Source organism: Globicephala melas, chromosome 2, assembly GCF_963455315.2.
Source record: "Globicephala melas chromosome 2, mGloMel1.2, whole genome shotgun sequence".
Lineage (NCBI taxonomy): Eukaryota > Metazoa > Chordata > Mammalia > Artiodactyla > Delphinidae > Globicephala > Globicephala melas.
The window spans coordinates 166,818,267-166,844,884 of NC_083315.2; the positions used below are offsets into that span (position 1 = coordinate 166,818,267).

Consider the following 26,618-nt stretch of genomic DNA (forward strand, 5'->3'; position numbering starts at 1 on the left):
CAGCACCTGTCCTCTCCTAGGCTGGTGCTGCTTCCTGCCCGCCGGGCACCTGCAGGGGTCAGCAGAGCCTCACACCCAGGCCTGGTGCTCCCTGCCACACGCCCTGCTGGCCTTGGGCTTTGCTGCTGTGAGTTTGGCCAGGCTGGGGTGCTCGGGAGCGAGGCCGGAGGTGCCCCACCGAATCTTCACCAGCCCCCAACAGGGGACCCGGGTAAGTGGCCAGTGGGCGGAGGAGCTCTCCCTGTGGCCTGGGTGGCAGCCTTTTATTAATGACAGCAGTGACAGTGACAGCAATGGTGGCCACCACCCACCGTGCGCCTACTGTCTGCCAGGACACGTGTCAAGTTTCGGGAAATGACAGCTCGTGGAATCCCAGGTGGAGGTCGGGGGTTGTGCCGCTGGGATGACAGCCTCCTGGCTCTCAGCAGGGACTTCCACGGCTCCCCTCCGCTGCCCTGACCCCAGATGCCTGAGACACAGGCCCTTTCCTCCAGAGCCGCTGCACTGAGCCAACATCCCCCTGGGCTGTCAGCTTGGAGAAATTCCAGGCCCCCAACTCCGGGCACACAGGGGCCTCCCAATTGCCTCCACGGAGCTGACTCTGAAGCCGTGGGGAACCCAGGTAGAGGTGATGGGGTCCAGCAGCACCCCAACTGTGGGGAGACAGTCTGGGTTAGGGTCCCCCTCAGCCGTGTCCAGTGGCTGCATGCTGAAGACACCCAAGTCTGGGTGCAAACCCCAGTCCCACCCGTTTCCTGTGTCTGCGTGACCTTGGCTGTCACTCCGTCTCCAAACTGCTTCCTCACTCCTCAGATAAAAACGATGATGCTGCAGGGGCAACTGTTTTCTTTCTCTATCCTGCCTGGCCCATCAGACAGGAGCCTCTTCTCTCCAAAAGCACAGGGAAAGAGGGCTGCTCCTGGTGGGGCTGGGGTCCCTCTGCTTGGGGGCGCAGGGTAGGCCACACCACAGTGATCTGAGCAGCTGCAGACTGACCCTGGGGGCCGAGGTCTAGACCTGGGGGTAGGTATAGTAGGAGGCCTGTCACTGGCCACAGAAGTAACCCATCTCCCCTGAAGCGTGGCCTGCGGATCCTTGGCCCCCCTGATTCCCGTGAGCACTTGTCAAATTAGAGCGACTGGCTCATCCAGTCCGCCAGGCACTTTTCCCGTTTCAGCTCTGAACGTTCCATATTTTAGGAAAACCCCCCAGTCCCAGGCGAACTGGGATGGTTGGCCACCCTCCTCTCACTTGAGTCAAGGATCAGTGTGGCCGGGTTGGGGCTGACGGAGAGGCTTGGTACCTTGCAATGCCCACAAATGCCAGCCTCGGGGCATTACGATAAAACCATATAGGAACCAGGCAAGCAAAGTACCACGGCCAGCCAGGTACCCAAGGTACCTGGGTCTATAGCAGGGCCTCAAGGAAGGACCACATCACCACACTCAGTCCGCTCTCTCCTTCCCCACTCCGCCACAAAGGACAACTGACAGCCATCTTTATAAGTATATTTTTATTGAAAATAAAAAGGCATGATGTTTTCTTCCTCGTAAGTAACACGGAGCCCACGCCCAGCGCTGCCGGTCCTGCTTCCTGTGCAACATCTCAGCACAGAGTCGACATCAGTGGCTTGTTGGTGGGCAAGACGGCCCCGATGCGTGTATTTGTCCATTGAGACAGAACTCCTGGGAATAAGAGCCATCTTCCCGGGTACTCTCGGCACACGGTTAGGAAGGCAGGTCTCAGGGTATTTACATTCATGCATTAGATATCTCACACTACCTGGGCTGTTTAAATCATACTTTGTACAGATTCAGAGAGTACAGTAATTATATATAGATATAGATATCTCTTTAAATATATATAGATAACTATATATAATATATATGTCTATATTTTTACAGCTATTAGTCTTTCTTCTAAAACTGACTTTAGAAGCTTCTAAGGAACACCTGAAAACGCTGGGAGATCTATATGCCACTCGAAAGTTGGGCTCAACTAGGAGACGGTTGAAAAATATCTATTTGAGAAAATGCAGAGAAGGAATGTGCATTTCGTTCTCGAAAGTTCAGACTAGTCTGAGGATTGGTCCGTGTTTAGGGGCTGCAGATACACTCCTTAAATTAAAGTTCTAAGCTCAACCACCAGGCTGGGGTAGTTTTATTGTTGCTTCTGTTGCTTAAGCTGAAAATCCAGTGGGGCTCTCCCCCTGCACCCGTGAGAGCTGTCTTCCAAATGGCCGGTTCTGGGTTTGTTCTCAAGTGAATTCTCTTTTAAAAACTGGGCCCTTCTCTTAGTTTTCACTAACTGGTGAGAGGAGATTTGACAAACCCAATTTGGGGGAATTTACGCACAAACGTTAGCTTTTCATGGAGCCCTGGCTGTGTGTCTCCAGGGAAGGGGATACTGGCCCCAGAGTGATGGATGGATGGTCCACTGGGGTTCCTCGTGGGGAGCTTCGCCGGGGCTGGAGGATTAGGCTAATTGCAAAATCCGGGCCTCCTAAATTTAAGCTCAGGTTGGGGAAGGTGGACCAGTCGGTTTGTGCAAAAGCCGGGCTGTGACCTGCCCCCCTCGGGGTCCCCCCGAGACTGGCTGTCCAGCACTCCACGATCCCTTAGCTCGGATCCTTCCCTCTGGCTGAAGGTGCTCTCCTATCACTTCCGAACCCAGGATGGCGTGTGCTTAGGGCTGGGGTCCTGCCTGGGTCTCTGTTCAGGGATCAGGGGGGACTCAGCAGGAGGCTGCAGGCAGTGGGGAAGTGCGCTGGGGTGGGGTGTGCCCCGCTGAGGACCCACAGCCTCTGGCCCGCTTGTCACCCAGGTCTGCATCCTTGGGAACTGGAGGGCATGAACCATGAGTACTGCCATGTGCTCACCAGGGATGCAGGCCACAGGTGGCCCTGTGCTAAGGTGCACAGGGAGAGCAAAATCCAATCCGCACCCACACTCAGGCCTCAACGCACAGGGAAAATGGAAAAGCAGGAAAAATCCTTTCTGGGAGAGTCTGCCCTGGACCTGTCCTCAGCCTGTACCCGCTGACCTGGGAGCAGGACCTGGGTCAGGGTCACAGCGCACTCACCTTTTCCCCTGCGCTCGGCCCACAGACAACTCCGTGGGCACCAGGGCTCCTGGACAATGGATGTTTCAAGGTTCAGCCCAAAAGAGGACTGGTTTTCAGTCTATCAGTCTCCCCTGGATGGGAAAGTCTCGCCTGTGGCCCAAACACCCCCCCAGAGAACGACACTGATGGCTTAGTAGGCGGTCAGCGTCCCCAGGCTAAGTCCCTACATAGCCAGCCAGCGGAGCCGCTGGCTGGGTCGGGTCCCTTCTCAGCAGGTGTGTGGGCAGTGAGGGAACCGCAGGGCGTGTTCTCCCAGCGCATGGGCTGTGCAGAACCACAAGGCTGCTGTCTCCAAGGGCCTAGCAATGTGCCCACGGGGCAGGTGGCCGACTGCCAAAGAGACTGGCAGATGGGGGTCACCGGGCCAGTAGATGGGGGTCACCAGGCCTGGAGGGTCCCTCTCCTCACATCTCCTTTTCTTCCCTTCATCTACCAACCACTCTGGAGGGTTCAGCGCTTTTAGAACATAAAAGACATTCAAAGCAAGCCACAGGAAGAACACTGCCTCCTTCTGGGTGACGGGAGGCCTGGAGACTCTCAGGGAAGGGTCTGGGTACCAGGCCTCAGGGGAGCATCAGGGGCCCCAGCGCCAGGCAGGGTGGGCCAGGCCCAGAGCGCCGGCGGTGGGTTTGGCACAAGTGGCGGCCTCTGCCGGGGGAAAGGCAGGGCCTGGCTCACATGGAAGCGTTGGTTCCTCTGAGGGTCAGGTGAGGGAATGAACCTGAGGACAGGCGTAGTGGCCCCTGCCCTTCCCAGGCCCCGGGCCTGAGGTTCAGTGAGTCATTTTTCCCTGGACGGCCAGACTCCACCCCGGGGTGTGAATGGGCCCCTCTGCTGGGTCTGGAGGGGACTCTGTAGGCTGGGCTCACGGCCCTCCGTGGCAGGGGGTCAGCAGACAGGGGCCCCAGGCGTCGGTGGGGACGGGAGGGAGAAGGCAGGCCCTGAAGACTGAGACAGCTGCAGACGGGGCGGCGGACAGATGTGTGGGAAGCACCTTTGAACGGGGACGTCTCACGGATGCGCCCATGGCTTCTGCTGGGGACAGCTTGGTCAAGGAAGAAGCAGGCGGGCTTCCTGGGGAGGAGGAGAGGTTTCCTTTTGGCTAAAGGGGGATGCCTCCCCGCCCCAGCAGACAGACTCCCTGCCTTCTCAGAGCGTGTGCTTTAGACAGCAGCCCGGAGACAGTCAATGGATCAAACGCAAGACAAGGAAGAGACGGGGTGGCGGGTGGCAGCGCTGCCCCGGTGCTGCACGCAGGTGAGCCTGGCTCAGCATGGTGTCCGCTGCCCCTGCCCACGGCCTGACCAGGGGGCAAGGCTGGGCAGAGTATGGTTTCTCCTTCTGGAGGCTCGAGGCCTGCAAGGCAATGAAGTCCCGACAAGCCCAGTGTCAGCTCGTGTCCACCTGCTTTCCTGTGTCCACTAGTGCCGCCGAGGTGCCCCTCTGGCCAGCAGCCCAGGGCCTGCAGACTCACACCACGGCGCTGTTCACGTCCACCCCTTTGTTGCTGTGCGAGGAGGTCATGGGATACTCAGCAACACCGGTGCCGTTTTCCTCTTTTCTCAGGGGTTTCCTGGGGGCCGGTGCAGCAGCGGGAAGGCAAGGGAGGGGGAGGCAGGGGTATCCATTAGTTATCGATGCCTGGCGAGGGGTATCTCACCCTCCTAGTTTTCCTGCCAGGCTCTGTTCCAGGTCAGCATCCTTGGGGTGCTAATCTTCGTGGGACTCAATCAGAAGCGGGATGTGGTCTTAAACTAGGGTGACAATATAATGTCATGCAAACGTAGCTGACAGTGGAAGAGGGGAGCCGTGAATAATGAAGCAGGGACAACAGGCAGGATTTGGAACTGTTCTGGACAAACCAGAATGTACGCTCAGCCTAGTATGGTATCAGGCTTTGGTTGGTCTCTTTGATTATGAGCCGACAGACATGACGATGAATATTTGGGGTGCAGACGGTTAAGAGAGGAGAGGTGCCAGTAGTTGGACTTTATAATCTTATCTCTGTGTGATCAAAGGCAGGTGGAAAATGTGATGAAGTGGATGGTGGTAATGGTGGTGGAGGCGGTGATGGTGATGACAGGGGTGGTGGCACTGATGGTAAAGGTGGTAGTGATGGTGGGTGGAAGTGGTGGTAATAGTAATGGGGGTGGAGGTCCTGGTGGAGTTGATGGTGGTGATGAGAGTGGTGGTCATGGTGGTGGTGATGATGGCGATGATGACAGTGGTAATAGTAATGGTGGTGCAGTTGAAGATAGTGGTAATAATGATGACGGTAGAGATGGTAACGGTGGTGGTTGCGGTGATGGTGAATGTCCAGACTAAACTAGTGCACCCCAGTGGTTCTCAAACACTTCACATCGAGCCATTTGAAACTCACTCCAGAGGCCCTTTAACCCCAGGAGCCATTCGTCTTACAAACGCAGGGCATCGGGAAGGCTGCGAGGATGGCTTTGAGAAGGCTCGTGCCCACTCCGCTGAGACTCTGAATTCACAGCACGGCTTTCTGGCCTGGCTCAAATCCCACCTCCTCTCTTGCATGGCTCAGGAGGGCTTCGGCCCCCAGCCCCAGGCCCGAGTGGCCACAGCCTCCCAACAGGTCCATGCCATACATGCTGCGTAGCCCGACCCCATGCTACAATCCTGCTGTCTCTTGGGTGGATCTGAGGCCCATGAGGCAGCAGCTCAGACACCTCCTGTATCCCCAATAACGCTGGGGCTGCGCCTGAACTGGCTTTGTGCGTTGTCTAAGTTGAACTCTTGCGGTCATGGTTGAAAGCCTAGGGACTGATTGCATCTGCCTTCTCAAATGTCCTCAGAGCCTCCCCAAACCCATCAGGAGAAGGCCTGGTAGGTGGAGACTGTTTGATGCCTGTGGGATAAGGGCCTTGGTGATTAGTTTAGGGGAGGGAGGGTCTGTGAGCAGCTTATCCGTAGTTTCATGGGGTGGGACTACCAGGCCTGTTCAGAGGTGACATGGTTATCACATGTCCCCTGTGGTTGTCCCCTCTCACAACGGTCCCCTGAAGAAGATAGGCCTGAAGTTATGGGATTCATTTCATGGGGCAGCTGAGGCTTAGGGAGAGCTGTGACTTGCCCAAGGACCTCCCAGCTAGTTGGTGGTGGGACCTGGAACACCACCCACTACCATGTCCTGGTCCAGACATCTTTCTGCTGAATCAGCATCCTGCTGCTACTGATGATAAAGCAGGCATTCCCCCCCCCCGCCCCCTGCCAAAAGGGCTCTGTGGTCCAATCACCTTAGGAAGGCCCTCCTCCGTCCTCCTCTTGGAGATTCCCCAGGGTTCTCAAGAGTCCTCCCAGAAGCCTGTCGCATTTTGCTTTAACCCAGCGCATGCTATGTTCTAGGGTCTGAACACCCCATTTATGTACGTGCTCACAGGCACTTTCTGGAATTCAGAAAGGGCTCAGACAAGCTGCCGTGTTTGTGATGGGCTCCTGGAAATGACGGACTCTGAGCTGACCTCTCCCCTGCGCCTTTCTCCCTCCGTCTCCCTTACCTTTCCTCCTGTCCCACCCACCCCTTTCCAGGGGCCTCAAGCAGCTCTGACCTCGCTGGGTGGGCTTGATTTCTGACTCAGGGAGTTTTACCCAGCCTGGAAAATCGGGTGTGGGGATGCATATTCTTACAGTAGGATCCTTTGTTGCCCCTAACATGAGGCCACCGATGGACTTATGTGAGATTCCTAAATTTATCATTAATATAGAGGGATTTCATCAGAATCAGGGTTCCAGAAAATAGAGGCAAAAATCTCTGGGCCCAAAGATTTTTCTGTTTTTCTCCCTAATAAATATTCACTCTTGGGCTAGGTCTGAAAACTCAGCGGCAATGGGTCCAGGGCAGGGGAGATGAGGCTTAAGGGCCTTCAAGGGTGGATAATGAGGGACTTCCCTGGTGGTCCAGTGGCTAAGACTCTGCGCTTCCACTGCAGGGGGCACGGGTTTGATTCCTGGACAGGGAATTAAGATCCCATATGCTTCGTGGCACAGACAAAAAAAAGAAAAAAAGCAGGGTGGATAATGAAGAGATGAAGGGGTCCTGGAACTCACAGGGAAATGGACAAAGCCTGGAGGGCACAGAGCTCCTGCCCTTTTTTTTTTTTTTTTTTTTTTTTTTTGCGGTACGCAGGCCTCTCACTGTTGTGGCCTCTCCCGTTGCGGAGCACAGGCTCTGGACGCGCAGGCTCAGTGGCCATGGCTCACGGGCCCAGCTGCTCCACGGCATGTGGGATCCTCCCGGACCGGGGCACGAACCCGTGTCCCCTGCATCGGCAGGCGGACTCTCAACCACTACGCCACCAGGGAAGCCCTTCCTGCCCTTTTCAGGGAGTAGGTAGGAACTGAGCAGGATTCCTTCTGTCAGGAGGAGAGGAGACATTGCTAACGCAGGCTGCTGTCTGGGAGACCCCTTTGCATTCCCGGGGCCTTGGGGGCAACGGTGGCTCAGAGGGAGTGGCTGGAGGGACACTGGGGGCAGGGCCAGGAGAGAGCTCCAGGGCCTCCTCAGTGACTCAGCCAGCTTCCCAGACAGGAAAGGGGGTCTCGGCAGGGGCTCCACCCGGCAAAGAAGGCAACACTTGGCTGGCGCAACACTGCCTCAGGAGCAGTCCCAGAGCCTGGGTGCGCTGAGGGGAGAAGTAGCTGCCCCAAGGGCTTTTCTGAGAAGTGAACTTGGTCTGCCCCCCTCCCCACTGGAGCTGAGCCCCCGTCCACTCTGCTCCCTGGACAGCCCAGTCCTAAAGCCCTTCCGGGGTTCACTGGAGCCCGGTGGAAGCTGGAGTTTTACCTACGGCAGGACAAGCCTCTGCCTTGAACCCCATCTCCGTCCTCTCTCTAAGCACGGCTCTTCAGGGTGACGCTGCAGAAGTGCTGGGAGGAAGAATCAGGCTCAGTAAACCCAGCTCCACCACTTTCTAGCTGTGTGACCTTGGGCAAGCCACTTAACCTCTCTCGGCCTCAGTTTCCTGGTCTATAAAATGGGCACAATAATGGTGTCCATTTCATAGGCCCGTGGGGAGGATTAAATACGTTAATGCGTGTCAAGCCCCTGGATGAGCACCTGGCATACAGTAAGCGCCCCATAAGTGTGTGTTAGCTCTCAGTACTGCGGTTGGAAAGGGGTCAGCGGGGAGCAGCCAGTGGTCTCCGGTCCGCACAGACTTCCCACCTAGTGTGCCCCCTGCAGGGCTCCTGAAGTGCTAGGGAGGCTTGTGCGGACCCAGCCGGGCCCCTCCGTGAGCCAGCCGGGGAGGTCCCGCTAAACCAAAGAAAGGCCTTTCCACCCGGTCTGTGTGGGAAGAGATGGGTGCAAACGGCTGCCTACATGGCCTGGTTCCTAAAACCAAGAGAAAGGGAAGTGAGCGCTTCCTTGGCTCTGTGCCCGACTCCCAGCTGTCGGAGGGTGAGGTCTCCCACCTTGAGACCCCACGCCCACCCCACCCCGGCCTGGTGCACAGGGGCCCCCGTTCTCTGCTTGGAGGGCGGCGCCGATGCCTCACTGCCTGCAGAGCAGCGGCTGGTCCAGCCTGGGCAGGCGGAGCCCTCTCGGTCAACGCTGGCACGGCTGCCACGGGCCCCACCCGCAGCCCCTGCTCTGTGGGGTAACTGGAAGCGAAGAACAGCTCTGAGGGCTTGAGGGGGAGGCTGTCGGCTGGTTTCTTGTCTCACGCACCCCACGGAGGGTCATTCTCAGCGAAGTGAGGTTAAAGGTCTCAGACCCCCTCTTCCAAAGGCATTCATCCTCCCCACAGCCCACTCCTGACACACACACACATACCTACGCACACATGCACCCACACATACCACACTGCACGTACATCACACACACACCCATATGCACACACAATACACAAACCCACACATACACACATATACACTCATACATGCCCGCCACACCCATACATACACATACTACACACACACATGCACACGTATATCACACACACATGCTCACACACACACACTACACACATCACACACACAATACACAAACCCACACATACATGCACACATATACACTCATACATGCCCGCCACACCCACACATACACACTACACACACATACATGCACACGTATATCACACACACATGCTCACACACACACCACACTACACACATCACACACACAATACACAAACCCCCACATACATACACACATATACACTCATACATGCCCGCCACACCCACACATACACACACATACATGCACACGTATATCACACACACATGCTCAGACACACACACACCACACTACACACATCACACACATGCACACACAATACACAAACCCACACACACACATGCAGATGTATATCACACACATACATGCTCATACACACACCACACTACACACATCACACACACATGCACACAAAGTACACAAACCCACACACACATGCACACATATACACTCATACATGCCCACACACAGCCATACATACACATACTACACACACACGCACACGTATATCACACACATACATGCTCAGACACACACACCACACTACACACATCACACACACCCATATACACACACTACACAAACACACACATACATGCACACATACACACTCATACATGCCCCCCCACACATACACACACACGCACACATATACACATACATGCACACACACACACACACACACACAGGGCTCTGCCATGAGACGCCTCTGTAGACTGCAGATTTCTCCAAACCTCGTCAAGAAGCCAAAGAAAAGCCTTTCTGGGCCACAGAGGGCGTCCCTGACCGTGAGGAGCAGCAGCCCCATTCCCGCCCCGCACCCTCTGCCACCACCAGGGGAAGGCGAGCCAGGCACGTGGCTGGGGAACCTCGCACTCCAGTCGCGTCCCCTGTGCTCACCGTCCCCCCACCAACCACCAGGGCTTCCTTGTTCGGCCACATCTGCTGAGCAAGTCGAAGGATGGCACTGGGGAGGCTCTGGGACTCATGTCCTCCTCTGGACCTGGCTGGCAGGACCAGGCATCTGGATCTTATTCTGAGTGCAGTGGGAGCCATCAGAGGACTCCTCGTATCGGGGATTCCTGTCTACCCCTCACCCTGCCCCATGGCCTTGCCCCAATGTCTGGAGAGACGAGTTCAGGGAGGATGGAGCTTCTTGGTGACAAGAGAAGGCCTAAGAAGCAGGGACCCGTCTGAGTCTCCCATCCGCTGGTGCACCCCACAGGGCTCCTGACCCGAGGATCCCGGGCAGACAGAGCAGCTGGTCCCTACAGCCCGCCTCCTACCGCCAGGATGGGACTCCATCACCCGCCACAGCATGTGGACCCCTATGGGGCGGGGGAGAAGCACAAATAAGCCCAAGTAAGTATCCCAGCCCAGGGCAGGTCAGGACACCCTGTGCCCCAGCCCCTCCTGGGCCCAGTCTCTTCTCGGAGGGAGAAGTGTGGAGATGGTAAAAATAATGAGAGATCCTGTGGCATCTGGGACTCAGAAGAAATCTGTGTGTTGGTCCCACCACTGGGACAGCCGAGAGGATGGCAGCGTGGCTCAGGGGAAGGAGTGCTGGCCCAGGAGTTAGACGGTTGAGTCTTGGTCCTGCCGCAAAGCACTGGAATCAGCTCTCTGAATCCAGCCCAGGTCCCAAAGGAAGTCAGACGGTTTCTGAGCACAGCCATGCATCTGTGCTCAACACCGATGCCCAAAGGGTCCCTCCCTGGAGGGTACTACTTTAACTTAATTCACGGTACAGCCGGACATGAGAGTCTCAAATTCCAGCCAGAGAGGTTGGATTTGGGGGCCTGGGGGGAGCAGCACTGCTATAGAAGTGGCAGATGGGAAAGGCTGGGTCTCAAGCACCCAATCACTGCATTAGGCCCCCACCTGTCCCAAGAGGTGTTGGTGCAAAAGATAACCTCAGGCTCAAGACCCCAGGGATGCAAGATGGATTCGAGGTGAATTTCTTGCTCCTGGAAGTTCACGGCAAATTGAGGCTGGATGAAGAGGTTCCACTCCTGTTCCGAATCCTGGACCCAGCCCACCTGGTCTTCCTCTGGCCCCTGCTCTGACCCTGACTAGGCAGCTCAGCAGAGGCCAGGGAAGAGAGGGCTGGGCTGCTGGGCGTGTCCTCTGGGGCGGAAGGGGAGGCGGCAGATGGCAGGGCCTGCCTCCTCTGAGGCAGTCTCAGCCTGAGAGTGTGTCACGTGCGCGTGGCAGGGAGGCCAGGCCTCTCCGGGCGTGACAGGGGGCTGCTGAGTGAGTGTGCGAGCACTGGATCTTGGGTACCGGGAAGGGGCTTGGCGGGAGGGGGCAGACATGGCAGACGGTCAGGAAGCTGATGAAGGGGTGAGGCCAGGCATTAAAACCGTGCATGCATTATTCACTCTGAGAGCAGATCCTACTTCACTCACCCAGAGGGAGAGGAACAAAACGACTAAGTTTACTGAAATTGTACATAGAGTTTGTCATTTTTAAAGGCAGACTCTGGCAAGTCTGTACAAACAAGCCTCCATTCGCACCACAGGAAGTCATGGAAGAGTACCACGTGCCAGGCGTGTGCCAGGCACTGTGGAGGAGAGAGAGGAGATGAGTGAGACAGGACGACCACTCCCCCGTCTAATGTGCCTGTTGTGTGCGTGTGCGTGCGTGTGCACAGTCACTCACGCACTCGTGCACGAGCACATGCACATGCAAACACCAACATTAACCGACCTAGAGCAGAAAGCAGAAATGTAAATCCAGGGAGAGCTACAACTCTAGCACTTGGCGGGGAAGAAAGATCTACCCCAGCCCAGGGCGCCATGTCCGAGGAGGTGTGTTTGAGCTGGGTCCTGAGTGAGCAGTAAGGACTCAGCTGGAAGCCAGGAGGGCAGCTCCCTGCATCCTCAAAGAATGTGAGACGAGGGCTGGACCCCTCTGTGACCTGAGCCACGTCTCGTCCCCATCCAGGTCTCAGCTTCCTCCTACGACCACGGAGGTTTATTGTGGCTCAGACATCACAGGAATCTCCTTTGCCCTCCTCCATGGCATTCCAGCTGCCTGGGAACCAGGTCTTCTTGACCTGCCACACACTCAATAAGAGCTAACCCTCTTCTGGGCCATCCCAAAGCTCCAGAAAGCACGTCAATTCTAAAAAGAAAACTAACTTCACTAAACTGACTTGCTATCGAGTCTATGATTCAGGAAAGCTCTTGGACAAATTCCACGATGGAGTCAAGCTAAAGAAATAAAGAACTGGAGTGGGAGAAGGAGAGGGAGAGAGCTGAGGTCAGCAAGTTCCCAGAGGGGAGCTTGGAAGGCTGCTGGAGAATGCAACAGCTGTGCATCAAGCCCAGAGAGCTACCATCCACCTGGAGAGGAGGACGGATTTTCCAAGACAAACATGGAACGACAGATTGATCACCTGATGTATTTGACCATATTGGGAAGAGGCATTGCTCACTCCAGGGAAGGAAACGAATCATAGTGCACTCAGCTGGGATCAATATTTACATTATCACTTACTAAGGGAGACACTGGCTAGTCACTGAACCTCTCACAGGAGACACCTATAGGAAGTGGATGGGAAGCGGGGAAGTGCTTTGTACGTCGGTGGGTAGTGTTAGGGTCCTGAACCTTGTGTCTGCTATAGTGAAAAGTCAATTGATAATGTTTCAGATTGAAAGAAAAGGTAAATAGAGTATCCACATCACTTAGAATATGCAGGGAAATACCAGAAGGAACAACGAACACGCAAAAGTGGTTGCCTCGGGCTTCCCTGGTGGCGCAGTGGTTGAGAATCTGCCTGCCGATGCAGGGGACACGGGTTCGAGCCCTGGTCTGGGAAGATCCCACATGCCGCGGAGCAACTAGGCCCGTGAGCCACAACTACTGAGCCTGCGCGTGTGGAGCCTGTGCCCCTCAACAAGAGAGGCCACGACAGTGAAAGGCCCGCGCAACGCAATGAAGAGAGGCCCCCGCTTGCCGCAACTAGAGAAAGCCCTCGCACAGAAACGAAGACCCAACACAGCCAAAATAAAAAAAAAAAAAGTGCTTGCCTCTTATGAATGAGATTTGGGGTGAAAGAGGGACAATCAGGGGGCTGCTGGTTTTCTTAGTAGGCTGTGACTCATTTGACATTTTTAACTATGCGCATGTGTTACTTTAATAAAAATAAAAATTAAATTAAAAAGTGATAATGAACGTTCAAAGCCCTAACCATACTTTCTAACCATAAAGCCGCCTCAAGAGGCACGCACGGCACTCCTGATACTTGAGGTAGGGGAAGCACCTCTCCCATCCCCTTCTCTTCCTCTCCCTCATTACCCCGAGGCTCTCTTTTTTCCTCTTCATAGCACTCAGTCTTTTAAAGCACTTCATTTATTAATTTGCCAGTGTGTGTATGTTTGATCTGCTTCCCCCAGAAGGAGGGGGCGGGCAGGGACCCAGTCTTGTTTATCGCTACATCCCTGACATCTAGTCTAGGTCCCAGCACACAGTAGGTGCTCGATAAATATGTGTGGCCCAGCACTGGCTCATTGAGCAGCCTATGCCTGTCAGTGGGTTCTAAGGCCCTTGGGTGTTCAAAAGTGTCTGTTCTGGAAGCAACTCAACCACGAAAAGCTGATGTGCACGGGAGCCCAGCAATGATGCGGGTGCCCAGGCGCTCTCAGGCACACGTGTGCACCCCGCAGCGTACTCCCCGGGAGCAGCATGCTTGCTTATTGTCTGCAATTAGCAGCCTGCAGGATCGGCCAAACTGTTCTGCAGCCTTTTATTGGTCTTTCAGCCAATACCCTGTAAATTAGAAGGAAATGGTTGTCAAGTGGCTTAATGGCAAATCGGTGGCAGAGGGTGAAAGACCCGTGCCATGCACCAGCAAAGGAAGCAGGGTGTTCTTCCTGTGCCTTGGGAGTGGGGGTAGCTCAAGGGAGGGGGCTGGGAGGGGTGAGGCCATCTCTGCAACGCAAGCCTCTGCATGAAGGGTGTGGCCGGCAGAGAAGCTGCAAACCCACCTAGGAGAACGACCTCGCTCTTGAGGGCCCACAGGCCTGTGGGGTGTCACCTGGACCTCCTACCCAGGCACTGGGCACCCCACACCTTGGAGCTTGATCTCCATGCCTCTCGTTGACTCCGGCTTGTCTGAGGTCCTTGTCCCACCCTGGACCAAGAGGTTCTTCTGTCTTCCCTGCTCACAGAGCCTTGGTCTCCCCTGCAGGCAGTCCTCTCCCATTGTAATTCCCGGTCCTTTGGGGGGCAATCTGATTAACACCCACTTCTCCCCCTAGGGATGTGTGCAGTGAAGACAGGGGCTGTGCCTGAAGCACCCACCACCAAAGCGCCCAGGCCAAGCACAGCCCTGGCCCCTGGCCCAGCATTTACACGTCTGGGCGGTGGAAGGACCTAGCGGCAGTGGTCCGCCTGCCATGCCAGGACAGAGAAACAAAGGCTCAGGGAGCCGGAGAGAGACTTGAGGGACCCTCACTTTGAAGATGAGGGCAGTGATACCCACTGAGCTGGGCTGGGGCTGGGAACAGAACGCAGGGGTCTTGACTCCCAGTTCTGGGTTCTTTTAACAGCTCCAGGCTGTCCTGTTGTCTGATGACAGGTACATGCCAGGCCTGGGGTGGGGAAGTGGCCTGGATGGAGCACGAGGTCCAGAACGCCCAAGGGCTCTGGGGCCTGACCATCCCGTGGTCACAGCAAGCTCAGAGCAACGAGCCACTGAAATGCAGACCGCGTGGGCTCCCCACGGCTGGGAACCCTCCAGAATTTGGGTGATTGACAGGGGACTTGGGGGCCACTGTACGTGTTAGTCCCACTGACTAACACATGGGATGCCCATCTCCTTCCAAAAAACTTCTCAAGCCCCCAGGTCTAGGTGAGGCGCCCCTTCCTCTGGGATCTCCCAACCTGGATGCCTTGAGCACCTTACCTCCCAGCACAGAGCTGGGACCTTGGGAACATTTGTTGAGTCACAGGATGAAGTTTGAGTCACTGAGTCTGTGTGTGGAAAGTGCTAAGGAGACCCCACCTCCCATCAAGGTCAATGCCCAGTGAGGGCACCATGGGGGTGCTCCTTCTGCATCTGCCCCCCCACCCCGTCTCTCTCATCCCTGCGGCCACAACCCACATGCCAAGCCGAGCTGGCATCTCCAGAATCATCTCCTTCCCGTCCCAGCTGATCCTAGAACCGTCCTCCCAGCAATCTGCCTCCAAAAGGCTGTGTTGTGGCCATTCACAAAGATCTCTTGGAAATCCTCCCCTAGGACTCCAGGCTGTGACAGTGTTTTTTTTAAGAAAGCAGGGTCTATCACTGAATTTTCCTTTCAATGGTTTTATAGCGACATGCAATGCTTTTGTTTCCTGAGAGAAAAGGCATGTTTCAGATGAATTATTAACCAAAAAGAATTGACTGTGAGCAAGAAATCTTCCATTTACTCGGGAGAGAAATGCACAGACAGCTGCCTGCGACAGGCTATCTCTTACAGGGTCAACTGGAGGAGCCGGGAGGGGGCATTTGCTCTCCTACACCGGGCGTAACTTCTGCTGCTCCTCCCCCAACCCACCTTCCCCAGGTCAAGCTTCCTTCCAGGAGGCTTCTGGGAGAACTGGCCTCTATTTCTGCCCCCACTGACCGTGAGTAGCAGCCCCTCCTGTCACTGATTATCTGTCCTCCTGCGCCAGGGATGCCCTCTCTGGACTGTGAGGGTCTGGACGGCAGAGGGCTGGGTCTTCACCCAGAGGAGGTTGCTGATATGGGCGCTGGGGCAGAAAAGGGACTGTGCTCCATTTACTACGTGGGCCCGGGAGGCTGACACCTATGCAGTATCTCCTGGGCTCCTCTGTTTCTTGGGTTTGGCCAATGGGAGGCACCTCCAGGAGACCTGGGAGCCTGGAGAAAGAAAGGGTGGGGAGTTTTCTCCCCCCCACCTGCTGTTTTGGGGCTGCATCTCCCGCAGTTCCAACCACAGGTCCTGCTGATTAGCCCTTCTTTCGAGTCTCCGGGCTCTCTAGGTTCCCCCTTGTATTATTCCGTTGTCCTAGGGGTGCTAAGAGCTCCCACCGCTTTTAGTCCTGAAATGCTTCACGAATTCCACCGCTCGGTGGACCCGCCCACACCCCCTGGAGGAAGCCCCGCCCACACCCCTGGGAGGAAGCCCCGCCCACCCCCCGGGAAGGAGTCCCAGCCACACCATGGAAGGGATCCACTAAGCCGTCTGGGGTGAGTTCTCTGTCTTTCCAGGCGGCTGACAGACCCGGGAACCAAGAGCCCAGAGCCAGCGGAAGGAGACGGGAGGCCCCTCCGGTTGCTCCAAGGCGGTGAGGGCGGGGCCTCCACACACCTTCTGTGAGGGCCGCCGCTCCGCCGAAACCAGGCCACCGCTGGCCGGAACGCCACGGTGCGGAGCTGTGACCGTCAGCTTCTTCTGATAGGTTCGCCCTGCCCTCCTGCCCTTGGAGCAGGTAGCCCATTTCTTCAGGAGAGTTGGGGGCAGAGAGAGAGAGGCAGAAGCGACGCTGTATCTTTTGGAAGTGCCTGAGCTTATTAAAAAGATGCTGCAGCCTGTCTCTGGGGGAAGGAGGGTCCTTGAGGGGACTACTGCCCCGTTCTCTGGCAGTGCCCCAGAGAACGTGCACACTGTTCCCCCAGAACCTTCAGTAGCTCCCTGTGTCTACTGAATCACGGGCCAACAGCTCCGCCTGGTGGGACAGACGCCTCCGCCGTCGGGCTCAGGGTTCCCTCCAGCCTCATCTGCCCCGTCACAGGGGCTTCCTGGTGCCTGGAATGCCTCCCCTGCTCTGCTTCTTAAAATCGTCCTCCCGCTGCAGCAGGCTCTCAGCTCAAATGCTGTTTCATCCCCATCAGAGTTCCCATGACTTCTGCCTTTCCTGCCTGGTCACCAGGACGCTCCCAGGCTGTTGGCCTGATGCAGCCCTGACCATATGCATGTTAAGACTTTTGATATTTTACTCTTTCTGCTTTTGAATTATTAAAGTGAAATCACACAGAACAACCGACTAAAAGGGTAAAGTTAAATAACTTTGGTCTTATGATTGCTCAGAATAGATCCTCTAACTTTGGGCCTTAGGGAATTTTTTTAAAACTTTCTTAAAAACATATTAACAATTCCTATGGCCTGCTGGCCTTTTGCAACATTATTGTTTGTCTTTTGATTTTATCTTCCCCTAACATTCCCCAAGGCCAGGGAGGCCATTTTTTTGGAGGAGGCTAAGAACTGGAAATCAAAGGACATAGCCAGAGCTACTGTATTGTAAGTGCAGGGGGTGTCACACCGTGGCCTATTCTGCCGTACTTAGGGCTCTGGACACACCTCAAACCTCCTCAGGCCCCAACAATAACCATATTGAGCTGCACACCCCAACTCAAGTGAGACGGTAGTTAACAGAAATGACGGAGAGTGTTATTGAAAGATAATTTGCTGTTTGGATCATTCATGATCCTGCTGGAACACTCCTATTCATCCTTCAAAACCCAGCTGAGGTGGCACATTCACGGAAAACCTTCTCTGAGGCATCACTACCTCTCCTCCCAAGAGAACCTCGCTCCCTCCTCTGTCAGCCTTCTTCCTCTGTCTTTGACTATGGAAACAGTGAAAGTTGGTGCAGTACTTGGTGAGCACGTACTGTATGCCAGGCACTGCAGAGTATACATATTATGCAGGCCATTCACAGAAGGCATCTCACCGTTCCCCAGGGTGAGACCGTTATTCTTGACTCCCATTTTACCAATAGGGAAACTGAGGGCCAGAGAGCTGATTTCCTCCTGGTCACACAGCCTGAACTGGAGTCTGAATTTAGATCGGACTCCGAAACCCAGTTCCCACTCCAAACCAGCATGGCACCCCCTCCAGCCGCTCCATCACCCACCCTGCAAGGATTATTTCCATGCTCCCAGGCCTGGAGAGAGCTCTTCACAGCAGGGCCTGCGACTTACGGATAGGGGAGCTTTATACTGCATCGAGCCTGACATATAATTGGCGCTCATCAAATTGCTCGCTGAACCCCCTAAAAGGACAGGGGCATAATATCTGAGATCAACTTTAAATACTTCAGCAAAGAAAAAGGTACAAAGAAAAGGAAAGAGAGTAAATATTAGCCAGATCTTGGTAACTGTTGAATCGGGGTGAAGGTAGATGGGCGTTCACTGTACATTCTTTCTGCTTCTTAAACGCTTAACAATTTTTATTATTAAAAAACAACCAAAAACAGAATGGGGGTGGGCAGAGGACCCCTGAGCCCAGCTGGGCTCCCCTCTGGGCTCAGAGCTGGGTGAGCACTCACCTCTTTATGGCTTTGTAGCAAATGATGACAAGCACAGTGAGAAACACCAGGGAGGCACAACAGACCGCGATGATGATCACCGGCCCCGACCACCAGCTTTCCTCAGTGGGACACGAGGTAGCGTTGGGAGCTGAAAGAGACAGGAGCAGCCTGAGTGTCCCCTGGATGAGTGGGTCCCAGCCGGCATCAAAGCTGGACCGTTGTGGGTGACACCAAGGCTGGTCTCACCACCATCCATCACCCAGATGAAGGCTCTCCAACCTGTCCTGCTGTCCCCACCCCCGCCCAGCGGCAGGTGACATCATGGTTGGCCTCCAGCCAGGCAACGGGCTCCGAGCTGGGGTCAAGCACCGCACCCGGGGCCATCCATCCTCCCTTGGCATGAGCTAACTGACAGCAGGGTCGGGTTTAATTTCCCATGAAAAGTAACAGAACATCTCATTCTCTCAGTTGGGACATTAAATCTGCTTCCTCTGAAGGTGAGGGTGACGAGCAGGGCCCGCAGAGCACGACGGGCGGGGGAGAGAAAGGAAGGCCTGTCAACATCTGTTTCGTAAGCTAATTTTTTGCAAGAGGCAAATTTTCTCCCTTCTTGGGTTGGTCCATGTGGTGGGTTTCCGCAGCTGTCTCAGCCTGCACAGGGTGGCCACAATTTGGAAAGCATATGACGTGGGTGCTGCAGGGCACCCTTGTCGTTACTCAGTCCGTGGGGTCCTTGGGGTGAACCTGTCCTCCCCCTTGGCATGAGCTGTGTGGGTGGACCCACACACAGGTGTAGATGAGGCTTGCAACAGAGCCGGTTTGCTCGGCTCTGAGAAAAGCAGAGACATCACACAGCCTATCCCAGAGGCTCTGGAAGACCTCGACCCAACTGGAAAGAATTGCCTGGAATTGCAAAAGGAATGGAAGTGAGGGAAAGAGAGAGAAAAAGGGAGAGGGAGGGAGGGAAAGAGACAGGGGGCTTGTAAGGGAGGACAGATGGACAGACAGACATACAGACATTACTAGTTTGGGGCAGTTCTTCAAGACGTGAATATATGCAAAAGAATCAAAACTATGCCCCAGACTTAATAATAGGCACCTCGAGGGCTTCCCTGGTGGCGCAGTGGTTGAGAGTCCACCTGCCGATGCAGGAGACACGGGTTCGTGCCCCGGTCCAGGAGGATCCCACATGCCGCAGAGCGGCTGGGTCCGTGAGCCATGGCCGCTGAGCCTGCGCGTCCGGAGCCTGTGCTCCGCAACGGGAGAGGCCACAACAGTGAGAGGCCCGCGTACCGCAAAAAATAATAATAATAATAATAATAATAGGCACCTCGAAGGGTACAACAGTGACAGATTTCCCAAAGGAAAATGACAGGGAATAGTAACAGGGAATAGTGACAGATTTCCCAAAGGACACCATGGGTGGCTTCATTATTAGATTACTATTATTGATGATGATGTTATTGTTATAATCATCAAGGTGTAATTTACATATAGTGAAATGCACCCATCCTAAGTGTACCATCTGATCAGCTTTGACAAATGCGTCCACCAGTGTAAGCCACACCTCTTATCATGACATAGAATATTTCCATCACCCCAGAAAGCTTCCCTGTGCCTCCTTCTAATCAATCCCTACCCTGTTGGCAACCAGCAAAACCCTGTTTTGCTTTCTAAAGTCACAGATTAGATTTGCTTGTTCTTGAAATTCACATAAATGGCATCATGCCGTGTGTATTTTTGTTTGCTTCCTTTGTATAGCAGTGGTTTTGTGATTCACCCACATCGCTGCACATTTCAGTAACTGAGATGTATTCCATTGTATGTATATACCGCAATTTGTTTATCCTGTTCACCTGCTGATGGACACCTAGGCTGTTTCCGGGTTTTGACTTTTGTGAACAAAACTCCTATAAACGTTTGCGCACATGGTATAGACATACTTTCTTGATATGGACACGTGTTCCTGTTTCTCTCGGATAAACACCTAGGAATGGGATCACTGGATCCTGTGGTTTGTGTATGATTAACTTTGTAAGGAATTGCCGTGCTGTTTTCCCCAAGTGCTTGTACTCTTGTATACTCCTGTTGGGAACAAGGAAAAATGGAGAGAAGGGAGTGGTTACAGGTTACCAAACTGTTATCAAATTGTGGCATTGTTGCATCTGGATTAGGAGATCCAGGAAGCCTTTATGTGCTTCCCAGGGAACAGGTGCTAAAGCCCCATTAACAGGTGCAAGGTCCCCAGAGGTGGAGCTCAGATCCACACAGAGACCAAGCAGATTCAGAAAAGCATCCTAAGAAATGACTGGAACAGGATGTCACTGAGCCACACGGCTGCTCTCAGCCCGGTGAAAGCCGGCCTTTAGAAAGTGCAACACTGAAGAGATAGAGAATATAGAATTCAAAAGGGGAATACACTCTAGAATAAGGGAGAGGCAATCCGAAAGGATTCTCATTTTTCCCCATGATGAACTTCTTCAGTGCTTTTTCTGTGAAATATCAAACACAAAATCCTTCCCCCTCATTGTTCATCTTGGGGGTGCCTCTGGCTTCGCTCAGTCTCCCCAGGGTGACTGGGGACAGATATTCCCCACAACAGTGGTCATTGCTGGAGAATCAGAAGAGCAACCAGATACACGGGGTCCCGGCCCCCAATGGTTTGCATTTTCACTGCCAAGGGAAGCGATTTTGTTTTCTGTCCATTCTACCACCCAGGCTATGACACCTCTGGGCAAGTGTCCAGGGCCAAGCCTGCAGCCCATGGTAACCCTCACACCAGTGGCCCACAATTTACCCAACACTCCCATGGCCAGGGCATTCATCTACCAGTGTGTGGCCTCAGCCAGGGGCAGCATCCCTCCCGGGGGCATTTGGAAATCCGGGTGTGGGGGCTGTCTTTGGTCGCCTAGCAGCTATGGATATTAACAACAGTGACCCGGATATTCCCACGCAAGGTAGACTTGTCCCTCCAGAATGCCACCAGGGCCCCTGTTGAGAAATTCCATCAACTTGAAACAGAAGAAAGGGTTGATTCTAAACTTCGTTTGGAATTAGACGCTAAATTTCAGAGTGCGTCTCGTGATGTTCTTTCCTTTATATTCGCTGTTAATGAGGTGGGAATTTCCTTCTTGCTGACTTTTTTCAAACACAGTTGATAATGAAAGCAGGGAGGTTTGTTCTAGAGGGTCCTTCTGCAGAGGGTCCCCCTCTAATATTCAGCAGTGTACTGCTCACCACTTGCATGTGAGGAAACCACCCCAAGCAAGGGAGGTGTTTTGTGAAACAGTCCAAGGCATAAATCTTGGATTTTGCCAAGAAAACAGCTATTGTGTTCAAAGAATGCATCCTTATTTATCCTTGCTTGACTCATGCCTTTTGCATTAGAAAAGATCAGGGGATGTCGGAGTCTGAGGAAGCCTAGGAGGTGTCATTTCAGAAAAGAGAATAAATGCTGAGGCTGGGGATCAAGCAGCTTTCCCAGGGGCCAGGATTCGGACCCCAGGATCTTCAGGCTGCAGGCCAGGTCCGCCCCTGCCTGAACTTCCTTCTCATTGGGCGTGGCCAGTACTCCTTTCCAGATGTGATAAGACCATTTACCCTGTGGGCAGACGGGTGGCTCCTATTCGAGAAGACAGAATCATGAAGGTTCTCACTCATTCATTCATTTGTTCATTCATCCACCACATATTTACTAATCACCCTCTGTGCCTGGCACCGTGCTAGGAGCTGGGAGTACAGAGGTGAATTAGATGTAAACTGTGCCCTTCCTGGGTCTAATGCCAGCTGCCCAAGACCTGATCACCTTGCTCAAGGAGACGGCAGGCTCCAAGAGGAGAGGAGACACAGGAGGTGCTGATGTGCAAGGGGAAGGTCACTTGTGGCCGAGGAGAGGAAGCCACTCGGCGCCAAGGTTCAAGGGGAGGGTGATGCCTTGGGAGAGGCAGGTGGTCAGACGGAGGAGGGTGCTGAGGCCACCAGAGCGTGAAGCCCCTGACACGAGGCTGCCGCGGAGCTGACTTCTCTGTCACTCCCCCTCGCTCCCTGCCAAGATTCTGCAAACACGACAGACAGGCAGGAGCTGTCATGATATCTCAGGGGTCACGACACCCTCCCTCCTGGGACTCAATGAGGCTTTGTCTGCTGTATTCATTAAACACCCCTGATGCCTGTAAAGATAATGAGACTGGCAACCAGAGAGCGATTTAGAACAACACGGACTCAGTTTTGCTTTTTCGCAGTAGCTGCTGTCTTTTCAGTCAAGAAATGCAGCGTTAAAAGCTTATATTTGGGACTGCAGCTTCCGACCAAGGTGGAGTAACAAGGCCCAGAGTTGGCATCACTACCCATCCCCTCCCAACATCCAAAAGATGTACCAAATATACAAAACAATGGTCTCAAAACAACGGACATCAAGGCAACAAAAGGCAGCGAGAGACAAGAAACAAAGGAGGTGGGAGTTCCCTGGAGGCCTAGTGATCAGGATTCGGGCTTTCATTGCTGTGGCCTGGGTTCCATCCCTGGTTGGGGGGAACTGAGATTCCACAAGTTGTGCAGCGCAGTCAAAAAACAAAACGAAACAAAAACAGAGAAGGTGAGCAGTACGGCTGCCCCAGCTTACTGCCTGGAGACAGTTTCTAAATACCGGTCCTGGAAGGGAGATGCCGCCCAGGTCCAGCCCACTGAGAACATCGAGGAAATGGGGCCGAGAGGAAGCAAGACAGACGAGGCCCCTCCCCAAGGGCACTTGCAGAAAAGCAGAGGGAGCCAACAGCACCCACAAATAAATAATTACCGATTATGGTAAGTGCTAGAAAAGAAATGGAGAAGAGGCCGAGATGCCCCCACAGGTGTCTGGAAAAGAAGCAGTTGGGGGCAGAGGGGTCGCTTTGGATGTCCCCATCTGGACGGTATCACGGGGGCTAAGCAGACCAAGGAGGTTCCTGCTGGGGTGTGTGGACCTGCCTGAGGTCCGGTGTCACAGAGGAACTGCGTGAGGTCAGCTGCTCTCTGGGACAAGCGCCTTTCCTGTATTCCTCACTGGGGTATTTGTGTCTATCAAATGGGACGACGGAGACAGTGTTCTCGAGGGTACCAGGAGTACCTCCCTCCCTCACGCGGCACCAACTCTGAGGCCGCTACTAGTCCCCCTTCTGCAGTGGGGACACACAGGCAGGGGCCTGCCAGGATTGAACCAGGTGTGCCTTGTGACAACACTCACGGCCAACTCAGCGCATCTTTACCTTGGACCTGGGGCCTGCCACTTCCATCTCTTCTTCAGAGCCCGCTGTGCACCGGAGATGTCTGATTGACAGGAGGGGAACTGAGTGGGGCACGAATGAATCAAAGGAACAGTGAGTTGGGTGGAAACAACCTTAGTTTTGCAAGGTATTTTTCAAGGATTGCTAGAAGGGAGTGAGAGCCATGTTCTTTGTTTTAACCTGATGTTTCCATTGTGAGATGGAGGCTGTGATTTCTCCCTGGCTCGGCCTCTGGACCCGCACGTGGCCACCTGCGGAGGCCAGCCCCACGCTCACGTGGCTCAGTGTTCCTTGAGCGCAGTCTGATTGCCAGGCCCTGCTGGTGACACCACGGGCATGCAGTAACCTCTAGGGCATCCTTAGACGTCTCCAACTTTCACAGTCTGGTGACTCATGCCCAGGTTACCCGAGCGGCTTCCCGACTGATGCCCAGGAGCTGGCCTTGGTCATGGCCAGGTGAGGAGGTGTGACCTGCACAGAAAGCTGCCACTCTGCTTCCTGTCCCTCACAGCTCAGCTCCCAGCCCACTGGGCGGATCACAGCCCCTGAGCGTGGGCTGCAGTGTCAAGGGTCCCCTGGGCTGCAGAGACCGGTCTCCTTTGAGGGGCTGATGTCTGTAAACATGCTTCTCAAACCACAGCGGACACGCTCAGCCTTTGCGCTGTGGAAACTGAGGTCAGAAGCTGGCCCGGGCCTCACGACACGGCCAGGGACTCGTCACCCTTGGGTATCAGGTGCTGCCCTGGGCTTTGGGAGCAGATGCGAAGGGGGCCACACAGCCCCGATCCCAGGGACGGTCTCGGGGCACAGTTGGCCCTCAGGGTGGGTGGGCTCCGTTTCACTTCCACACCCTGCCGCCCACGTGGAGGGTCCAGCATGTCTAGGAATCATGCACACACTGCGAGTTGGTGGAGTGTTTGAAGAGCCTTTAAGAGGATGGTTACTCTCGTCTTGCCTCTGCCTGCTCGCCTAAAACCCCTGCTGGTTTTATGTGGCTCACGAGGACAGCAAGGGGTCCAGGAACTTTGCTAATACATCTGTGTGGTGGCAACACCCGGCCCCCAGACCCTTCAGACAAAGGAGGACACGAGGCCGGGAGGAGGGGAGGGGCAGACCTGGGCTTCCCGTCCCCCAGCCCTGCTTTATGTGCTGCCCCCAAGGACCGTAAAGGACCTGGATTCTCAGAAGTTCCTTCACGGGCTGACGGCCCTTTCCCTTCACTGCCTCGGGGCCCCCAGCCCCACCTCTGTTGGGCTGCTTGACACAGACCCCAAATCTAACGGCGACGGCCCCTCCCTCTCACACCCCACACAGAGCCCATTGTCTGCGGGACACAAGGGACCAACTCAGGCCGCTGCTCTCCATTCACCGGCACAGGCCTCCACTGGGAGGTCTGTGCCAGGGGCGTCCACCCCCCTGCCTGGGCCAGCTTGGGGTGAGGCGCTCACTCGTTTCCTACCGGCACGTTGCCAGCGTGTGTGGCCGGACTTTAAACCACAGATACAAGCTCAGACCTTGATGCTTTACACAACGCCCTGCAATCAGCCCCCGTTTCTGGAGAGAAAGGAGAAGCCTCGTTTGAGTTGCTCCGATGAAAGCAGTGAGCATCGGCACCTCAGCGCGGGGGCTCCTTCCACCCCTTCTCGGCCACTGGGAATCTGGCTTTGGGTGCAGCACAGAGACCCCCCTTTTCCATAAGTCTTCCCCATTCCTCCCCCAGACCTGAGGTTCCCACAGCAGGAAGCCCCAGGCTGCCTAGTAAGAGCAGGCAGAAGGCGTGAATTCCCTGCTTCTGGGGGGGGCCTCAGCAGTTTGCCTTTTCCAGAACCCAGGGCCCCTCCCTTTCCACCCTGCAGGTTGGACACTGCAGCCTGAATGGGGGTCCCTGGCCTCCAGGGCGGCCGGGGAGGGGCAGTGTTCCGGGGAAGCCGTGCTGTGCCGGGCCGGCGCGGAGGGCCATCTGTTTTGCCCACTACGCCTCCCGCAGTCCTGTCGCTGGTCTCCACTGACTTCCACACCCAGCCCGGGAGCCCCCTTCCTGTTCCTGCCAGCCGGGCTCTAGGGGCTGTTGCAGCTGAGCATTCCCTGGCTTTCGTCCTCTGTAGATGGACTTCGTTGGTCTATGGAAGCGCGGGAGGCCTTAGCCAGCCTCTGGTGAGGGGCTCAGCCAGAAGACAGACCTCAGTTGGCCACCAGGACTCCAGAGGGGCTGGAGCCACAAGGGCCAGGCGGGCTGGACAGCTCACTGGGCTTCACAGGGAGGGCTGCCCAGGGCCCCTGGACCTCCCCTCACTGCGCTACCAGTGGCCCCCCAAACATCTTCTCCGCCTCGGCTTCTTTTCCGCCACTGCTACGTGTGTGCAGCCTCTCTCAAATCCCCACCTTCTGTGCTGGAGGCATCCATCAGTGAGCTGCCCCCTTCCTGTCCTGCCCTCGTTCCAGGCTCAGGCCCCAGCCTGGGGGTCAGCACGCCCTCTGCTCCACAGCTAGGCCACCAGTTTTGCGGAGCTGAGCACTCCGACCTCCTCTCCACCTGCCTCTCCCTGACTCCTGGGGAGCCCTGTCTGGTTATCACTGTCACCAGGCCCCTCATCCCTGGGGTACCTCCCCCAGTTCAGCACAGTGGCTCTTCAAACGACCTGGAAGGATCTGGGGTTAAATTCCAGATTCCGACCCTGGGAAAATCATTTAATCTTTTAGATTTAATCTCAATTTAAATTCCACTATAAATTGGGAGGAAACAACAGCACCTCCTCCACCGGGCTGGTGCAAGGATTAAATGAGATATGAGATCAGGGAGCTCACAGCAGACACCCCTCAGCTGCCCCCGCATCCTTCCCCTTCTCCCTCGCAGAGCCCCAGCTCTCCTCCTGTGTCCCTGATCCCCTCTACAGGGCCCAGGCCTTGGGGAGGCGGGACCAGCTCAGGTCTCAGCCAGGCCTGGTCGTTCTAGCCCTCTGCTCCTAATTGGGCCAGAGGTGGGCACGTCA

At 55.1% G+C, this 26,618-nt stretch overlaps 1 protein-coding gene across 5 annotated transcripts in view; it reads right to left on the bottom strand.

The window, feature by feature from the left end:
• Nucleotides 1-1,503: 1,503 nt before the first annotated feature.
• The window catches only part of PRIMA1 (proline rich membrane anchor 1), a 63,799-nt gene continuing 38,684 nt past the window's right edge, over nt 1,504-26,618 (bottom strand). For 3 of the 5 annotated variants that reach the window (XM_060295225.1, XM_030883495.2, XM_060295226.1), the window contains exons 4-5: nt 18,386-18,515; nt 1,504-4,696 (exon numbers count right to left, since the gene is read on the bottom strand). In XM_060295225.1, the coding sequence (XP_060151208.1) occupies nt 4,594-4,696; nt 18,386-18,515 (233 nt within the window). In that variant the 3' untranslated portion in view covers nt 1,504-4,593. Of the gene's footprint in view, nt 4,697-7,335; nt 8,480-18,385; nt 18,516-26,618 lie in introns of those variants that run through there. The other 2 variants (XR_011377266.1, XM_060295227.1) reach the window with 2 other exon arrangements.